At 43.5% G+C, this 7,754-nt stretch overlaps 1 protein-coding gene across 10 annotated transcripts; it reads left to right on the forward strand.

The window, feature by feature from the left end:
• Positions 1–74: 74 nt before the first annotated feature.
• On the forward strand, positions 75–7,142 carry ZNF648 (zinc finger protein 648). Of its 10 annotated transcripts, none has more exons than XM_010715770.3 (8): positions 75–409; positions 1,200–1,273; positions 1,404–1,581; positions 3,135–3,284; positions 3,752–3,797; positions 4,325–4,406; positions 4,500–4,613; positions 5,289–7,142. In XM_010715770.3, the coding sequence occupies exon 8, from the start codon at positions 5,402–5,404 to the stop codon at positions 6,560–6,562; it is 1,161 nt and encodes a 386-aa protein (XP_010714072.1). In that variant the 5' UTR covers positions 75–409; positions 1,200–1,273; positions 1,404–1,581; positions 3,135–3,284; positions 3,752–3,797; positions 4,325–4,406; positions 4,500–4,613; positions 5,289–5,401; the 3' UTR covers positions 6,563–7,142. The 10 variants fall into 10 exon arrangements, with proteins under 10 accessions (XP_010714072.1, XP_010714069.1, XP_010714073.1 ...); XM_010715774.3 differs by having other exon boundaries at positions 79–409; positions 4,325–4,613; positions 5,289–5,450; positions 5,571–7,142; XM_010715767.3 differs by having other exon boundaries at positions 3,135–3,293; positions 4,325–4,613.
• The last annotated feature ends 612 nt before the right edge of the window (positions 7,143–7,754 follow it).

The following is a 7,754-nucleotide window of genomic DNA, read 5'->3' on the forward strand; positions in this document are numbered from 1 at the left end:
ATTAAAGATAGACCGACAAACCCACCAAAGTTGCAGAGTGCGTACTTTCCTGGAGCGCGGCTCGAAGCGTCCTGCGTGTGATTAATGGGACTGTGCAGAGAAAAGCCTTCGTGCTCAGTGTATATCTGTTATCAAAGGCGTTCCTGAGCCGCCCTAATAATCCGAGAGTCACGTCCCTGGAGGTGCCCCAGGCCGTGGGTTGGCCCTGGGCAGCCTGAGCTGGTCCCCAGCCCGTGGGGGTATCGTTAAGGTCCCTTCCAACCTAAGCTGTTCTATAGTCTCATAGCAGTACCTGACGCTGGCTGTGCTTAGGGCTTGTTTTCTCCTTGTATTCTTCTCATCTGGATGCCTTGTTTGTGAGATGCCATTTGAGTGGGACCCAAAGACCTGGAAGATCCTGAAGAGAGAGGTTTGTGGAAAAGCATCTTGTAATAGCAGGCTTCAGGTAGCGGAGTGGTGCCTGAGGATTTGAGAGGGGACAGCATCACCTCATGAGCCTTCTTTGAACTGTGCTCCCAGCAGAGTACTGCTCTCTGTCCCTTTCTGTGGTTGGAGCATGTTGCATGTGTTATAATCAGCTTTGGTAGGAGATCTGCCTCCTTTCCCATGATTAGGGCTTATTTATTTGTGCTGGAATAATATCAAGGCTGATGGAAAATGCTTGGAATGTGGAATTTAATGAAATCATGTGCTCATAAATAGAGCATATGAAGTAGGAGGCAAGCTGTGTTTTAAAATATCTCATTTTTAGGAGTAAAATATAAAAATAAGAACTTGGTAGAGCCAAGCATATTAGTCTGAAGACCAGTATGCATGTGATAAGACCTCTGAATTTCATTTTTCATGTTGTTCTTTTTGCTTTAGATTTAAAGGGAAACATTAGCAGATAGGCCTGCTCTTCATTACTTGAAAACAAGAGGCTAGTATGAGGATTGTGCTCATGAATTGTTTGAGCATATTGGTACTTCTGTGGGTGTAAGTGTTGGGGTGTGTTCGTGCTGGTGGTATTACCTGACACAGAAGTCCTTTTCTGTCTTTTTTCAGACTAACAGCAGGAAAAATGGTCTACTTGATAGTGTTGTTCTGGGTCTTCAATCTAACCTATTAATTATGATTAGTAGTAATTCCTAGGTCATAACACTTCAAAAGTATTTTTAATTAAATTAGTATCTTACTGGAATTCTTGTTTCTTTTCTAAGGAAGCTGATGTGAAAGAAACTAACTATGAAGGATCCGAGGAATTCGTACTGCCTGTTTCCACAATTACTAACAAGTAAGTGCTATGTGCTACCATAGGTTGGAGATGGACTTGGTTTCTACCAATGACAGTTCTCCAACAGGCGAGGAACACTTGAATAATTCCAAACAAATATCAGAGATGATGGTCTGCTGTCTGTTCCTAGGTGCTTTCCTGCTGAACCTTCAGATTGAGAAGAAATTCTCATAGAACTGATGGAGTTGACCTTAGAATCCTACAACTGGAAGTGTGATTCAATCACTCCTGGGGTTTTAGTCACCTTCAGACCTCGTTGTGAATATGAACGTTTAGAGTGCTGTTACTCTGAAGAGCCTCAAGGAGGGGTAAGCGAGGATGGTTGTTCTTTTTAATGCTTCTTTGAAGTAGAGCCTGGAAGGTGGAGATGCTTTGACTTACAGAACCAATAAAAATGTGATGTCTGTTTGCAGGATGCAAGTCATTTGTGGAAATACAAGCAAAACTCACCTTGTGGAAAACCCATGCTGATGTCTTGTCTGTATCAAAGAGTTCTTTCATGTGGCAAATCTGTAAATTAATTCTAGTGACAGGCCATGCAGCCATCCGGAGTGTTACACGGGTTTCATTTGCACAGCTGATACCTGGAGGCACTTACGAAATATGCATAAGATAGAGTGTTAAAGATTTTAGGAAGTAGCATGGCTAGGAATCCATAGTTCCAAGTACACAGTATGGTGAGAATGTTTATCAGCAGTATTTAGATGACCATAAACCTAAAAAAAGAGTGTAAACCATACATCTGTCCAACATGTGGCAAAGGTTTTTGGAAGCCTAACCTGTTTTCCAAACACAAGGTGATCCACTGGCAAGAGAAACCTCATGAATGTCAGTTGGGGAGTCCTTTGTCCAGTTGAAATGACACCAGCAGACTCATTCTACTGCAAAGTGTGGGGGGTGGGGGGGATGTTCACTCGGGTGTCTCCAAGAATGAATAGTATAACTCTAGCCTAGTGACTAGCTGTTCTTCAAAGGCTCCATGAGTGTTGCAAGAAAGACCAGCATTTTCTGGTTGATGTGCATGCATGGTCTGTAAGTTGTCTAAGTTATCACCATCCTCTGATGATGGGTTTGCAGAAGTGTCACTGCTAAGCTGCTCAGCTTGCTCGGCCAGAATAACTCATCCATCCATGCTTCCTCCCATGTTTTAAATGCATCAGTTGTAATAAGTCATGATTTTTGGTGTATTTTTTTGTTTGTTTGTTTTGAGAAGTGACCATATATCATCTGCATCCCATACAGACATGCTTGTCTGTAGAAAAGTTGCTCTCATACATGTGTATATATTGCTAGAGTTTTCCATATGAGCGCTGGTGAGCGGAGAGGAGGGTTGTGTGCTTGTCTTAGGGATGGGGAAGAGGTATGGGAGTTTGTGTTCCTGGGCCTAGGTAGAAGAAAGCCTTTGCTGCCCAACCACTGCATTACAGTAAGAAATGTTTAACACTTCAAATTCAGAAAAAGGCCAATCAAAAAATAAAATACGAGCATCTTCCTAGTTGCAGGAGTTGGAATGGCAGCACTTTCTCTGCAAGACTCTCCCATGTTATGCAGCATGTGAGTTTCTCATGGACTCAAGAACCATTATTAAGGGAAAGTTGCCAATTTGTTCTTGTTTTTGTTTTTTTTTTAAGCGCCTAGCCCAAAGAAATAAAACTGTCACTTGTGTGTACAAAAGTAGATGACTTTTTGAATGTGAGGGAAGTGGTTAGATTTCTTTTCCTTGCCTTTGCATCCTAAAAGAATAGTTTCTGGTTTCATGAGATTTTTCTAGATGGCAAAACTTACTAGCATGCAATTATGGCAAATAATGTACATTCTTGACTGTTTTTAATTTGAGTTCTGTATCTGTTGTTAATTGTAGATACCCATTTTGGAAACCTGTGAGCTCTGTTAAGAAAACACACCGAGGTGGCTGACCAGTGTGCAGAATAACGTTGAAAGCAGCAGTGATCTCTGCAAGATTACCTGGTGATGCTGGAGAGTGGTTATTACTGCAGAGAGAACAGTGCTGGTCAGTATAGTAAGTAGGGGGTGAATGCATAATAGCTAGGGGAGCTGGGTCAGGGACTGCTGCTGGTTGTGGAAGAGAAGCTTTTGGGAGGTTTGTGGTGGGGCTTCATGGGGTCTGGAGTTTGGACTCCTCGTGTTGAATAGTAAAGTAATGATGCTAATCGTAAGAATGGGCTAGTGGGAGTAAAATGTGCTGACATGGAATACAGAAAGGAGAGAGGGCTGCAGAGCCTCCAAAAAATAAGTCTATTAGAACACTTTCACAAGTGGTGAAAGTTCTTGCTTCAGATTGGTGGCTTGTGAATGGGCTGTAAGGGATGGAGGAAAGGAGCCTGGAAATGCCTGCAGACTGCTATTCTCCTGTGGCTTTTAAGAAGACAAATGGAATTTTACAGTGTACCAAAGGGCTGCCATTACAATGATGGAAATAGTGCTCTTGTGAAATGCCCCACTCTCTTCTGATTTCAGATGTGCTGCAGGTGTGCTGCTGCTGGTCCTCCATGCCTTGCAGAAGGTGAGGAGTAGGTTCTATTTTCATGCAGGCATTACTAAGCTAGCAAGAACAGTTGATGCTGATGGGTGACTTGAGCCATTCTGTTCCAGGCAGTGATTAAAGATCAATTCAGGCTTGTTTTCTGTGTTCCTAGCAGAAGAAAGCACAGTTTGTGTCTCAAATGAAACCGGCCTTTCTGAGATGTGAACGGGGCCTTTCATTTAAAGCATGTAACTATACTGCCTTTATAACTGCTTAAACATAAACTAAATAGATGAGCATTGTATTTACATGTGTGCACATAAATAATTCTGTATTTACATGCTTTACATGTATTTGAGTGGATATACATGTGCTTATATTCAGAGAAGTCTTACCCAGACAAAAATAGTCACGAGGAACTGAAGGAACAGAGGGAGTAAAGGGAATATGAAAAATGGATGTTAAGGAGAAAGTAGGGATATGAGGAGCACACAAGACTACTGTCGAGATGGGGAAAAATGTACTTTCAGAGGTTAGATTAGCAATTCAGTGTGTTTTTAAACCAGGTGATTGAAAGCTCCCTGTGGAGCTGCTGTCAGCAGAGGCCGCTGGGACAAATCTGGAAATCCTTTGCAAATCCACACCTTGGTATGGCGTAAATGAAAGCAACTTCCTCAGAAGAAAGTTTGCAACTCAAACAAGTGTTTCAGACCAGTTACCACTGCTCGTGTTTTCTACCAGCAAGGGCTGTTTACCCAGAGAATTTGAAGCTGCTGCAGTGTGCCAGTTCTGGAGGATTGCTTGTGGTGCTCTGAAGGCCGGGAAGATGATTAGGAAGCTTTCTGGACAGCTCTGGTAGGCCTTTCCCTCTGTGCTGCTGCTCCATATGCTGTCTTTTCTGCATGATACCAGCTAATAGTATCCCAAACATCTTCAGGATGATTATGAGAATGCTGTAACAGGATGGTAGACCAAAGGTGTTCCAGAACTTCCCAAACCCACCTTTCGCACAGATGTGTTCCTTCCATTTGTCTTCCAGTACTTCCTGCCACTGCTGCCAAGTTTGGCAATTTGACACCATCCCTTGATCTTGTTGCGTTCCTTAACCAGTTACTGAAAGGCAGCACCTTGTAAATGGTTCTGATTTAGCAAGATAAAAATGGTTGTGAGTCTTTGGATGAAGACTTGTGGGGAGATACATGCAGGACTTTGTCTAACGTGTTTGTTTGCACCTTAGAGCTCTGAAGCTTTCTTGTCTTTAAGTGAGTTTAAAGTGTATGTTATTAAAAAGTTTACAGTTAGGAGGCTGAATTATGACAGAAGATTGAATCTTTATCAACATAGTTTGTGTGTATTCTAAATGCTGAATATATGATCTACATCTATGACGTAGATGATTTTGTTTCTCCTTCTGCATAAATAATGGCCTGTCCCTTTATTTTAATAATAATTAAGAAAACTTCACTGTGTTAATTTTATCTTCTGTAAATATCAGAAAATCACTGATGAAATACGTGTTTTATTTTATAGGAAGGGCCTGTAAAGTGAGCTGAGGATGAGATGGATTTACCACAAAAGACTTGGCGCTCTCGGCGTATACATCATCAGTGAGCTGCAGATAAACACAGCACACACATCAGAGGATGGATGCGGAGGTGGACTGGGACTCTGAAAATAGCACTTGTGATACAGGTGAGGAGCTGTCAAATGATTCCAGAAAGAGCACTAAGGAGGTGGGCTACAAGTCTTGCCTCCAGGAGGAGGTGGGCATGAATTACTCACAGACGCTCAGTCCTTGTCGCAACTCCGCAGGACCATCAGATAAACAGGAACTTTCTACAGAGTTGCAGCGTGAAGACAAAGAAATCTATCAGACCTATTACCAGAAACAAGGTGAGAGTACAGCTGGGATATTTGTCCCCTCCAGTACCAACTTGGACCTGCAGTGTGAAGATAAAACCTCACAGCGTGGTTCCTCTGAGCGCTCCAAGAGATCACGGAGAAGAGCGCGTGGTGATAATGAAAATGCCCTTCTTGATGGTGTGTTTGATGCACAGCCTGCATCTGGGAAGGCTTTGTCCTATCGGTGCAAGAAGTGTGGTGCCTCTTTCCAGGGGACGAGTGAGCTGCAGCAGCATAAACGGACTCACCTCGTGGAAAACTCATACCGCTGTCCTGTCTGTGCCAAAGAGTTCTTCCGTGCAGCAAACTTACGCATGCACAAGCTCATTCATAACAGTGACAGGCCACACAAGTGTCCAGAGTGCGACAAGGGTTTCATTCGCACGGCTGATGTCTGGAGGCACCTCCGCAATGTGCACAAGATAGAGCGCTCCATGGTGATCTTAGGCAATGGCATGGCTAGGAACCCATGGTCGATCGTGCACCGTAACCAGCACGCTGTTGAGTACACCGATCAGCCTTGTGCAGATAACCACAAGGCTGAGGAAGAAGACTGCAAGCCTTACGCCTGTCCAACGTGTGGCAAAGGTTTCGATAAACCAAACCTGCTTTCCAAACACAAAGTGATCCACCGGCAGGAGAAACCCTATAAGTGTCAGGAATGTGGCATGGCGTTCGTCCAGCTGCTCAGGCTGAAAAGACACCAGCAGACTCACTCTGGGGTGCGTCCCTTCTATTGTGAGGAGTGCGGAGGGACGTTCACAAGGCTGGCCTCGCTCCAGCGCCATCAGCGCATCCACACCGGAGAGAAGCCCTACTCTTGTGATTACTGTGGGCATTCCTTCACCGAGTCAGGTACCCTACGGAGGCATGAGCGCACGCACAAGTTGGACAAATCTTAACTCTTTGTGATTGTGGGCTCTCGGGTTCTTACCTGAAGAGGCTTGAGAAAAGCACTCCACTGCATGCACTACAGCCAGTCCAGACCCACGTCCCAGCAGTGGGAAGCACAGGAACTTGTGCTGGTAGAGCTTGCACTTTTCTGGTTTTAAACTGCCTTTGTGTGAATAATTTACTGAATTACCATTGAGTAACAGAATGTGAGACTTGTGAAGACTGAAATAGCTCACATGTGCTAGCATTGTGTCACCTCTGTGAATGGGAGGTGCTTCTGCTTGAGCTTTTTGCAGGGATGCATGGGCTATGAGGCTTCTCCCTGCAGTCCTGGTTGCTGGACAAATTGGCTCTGCCCTCTGGAGTGTGATGACTGGTTGGCAGTGGCTTTGGAGATCTGTTATTGCAGGTCTTTAAGTCAGAACAGTCCATAGTCATCCATGTATCTGTTCTTACATTCTGCTGAGGTTTTCTTTCCATAATGTATTTTTATTTGGAAGAGAAGTATCATGTTTGTTATTTAAAAACAAAACAAAAAACAACCCACCCACAAAACAATTCCTTAATAAACGCGACAGTTGTCAGCTGTATTGCATAAATGTTTCTATCTAAAGGAGTACCAGTTCCTTACACATCATTATGTTATTTGTTAATGGACTGTTAGTAAGAGCTTTGTTTTTGCTGTGATGGTGCACATTCCTGAGGTGAGGAATTTGAGTACATTCATGTTTATGATGGAACCGTGCACTCAAATTCTGTCCAACTGAGTACTGTGGTAGCAAATGTTGGAGAACACAAAATGCAGAGGGCAGGAGAAATACCCAGCTTAAGCCACCTTTGCTGCTTGTTGCATGGGAGCCTTCTTCATTTAAACCTTTTGGGAATTAAGGAATTAAGCTTCTCCTAACTAAACCAAGTTTTGCACTCTGTGACATGTCTGTGTACTACTCAAAGTGGCTGCTAGACTCTTCACTTTCATCTAGGCACAGGTGATCAGTGACAAAAACTGTCTACTGTGACTGCAGGTTCAGGCAGATGTTGCCAAATTCTACATGAGTGTGACTTTGGAAGAGGTATGTATTGCCACTGTTATGGTGATGGGGTTTGTAACTTTGAAACATAATCCTGACGCTTACAATAGCCTCTTGTTAACTACTGTGGTAGAAGCATCCAGTTTGCCCTTAAGTGCCAACTCAGATT

This window comes from Meleagris gallopavo, chromosome 10, assembly GCF_000146605.3.
Source record: "Meleagris gallopavo isolate NT-WF06-2002-E0010 breed Aviagen turkey brand Nicholas breeding stock chromosome 10, Turkey_5.1, whole genome shotgun sequence".
NCBI lineage: Eukaryota > Metazoa > Chordata > Aves > Galliformes > Phasianidae > Meleagris > Meleagris gallopavo.

Excerpts from the sequence above, each read along its gene's own strand:
- ZNF648 (XM_010715767.3), top strand. The coding sequence starts at position 5,402 with ATGGATGCGGAGGTGGACTGGGACTCTGAAAATAGCACTTGTGATACA.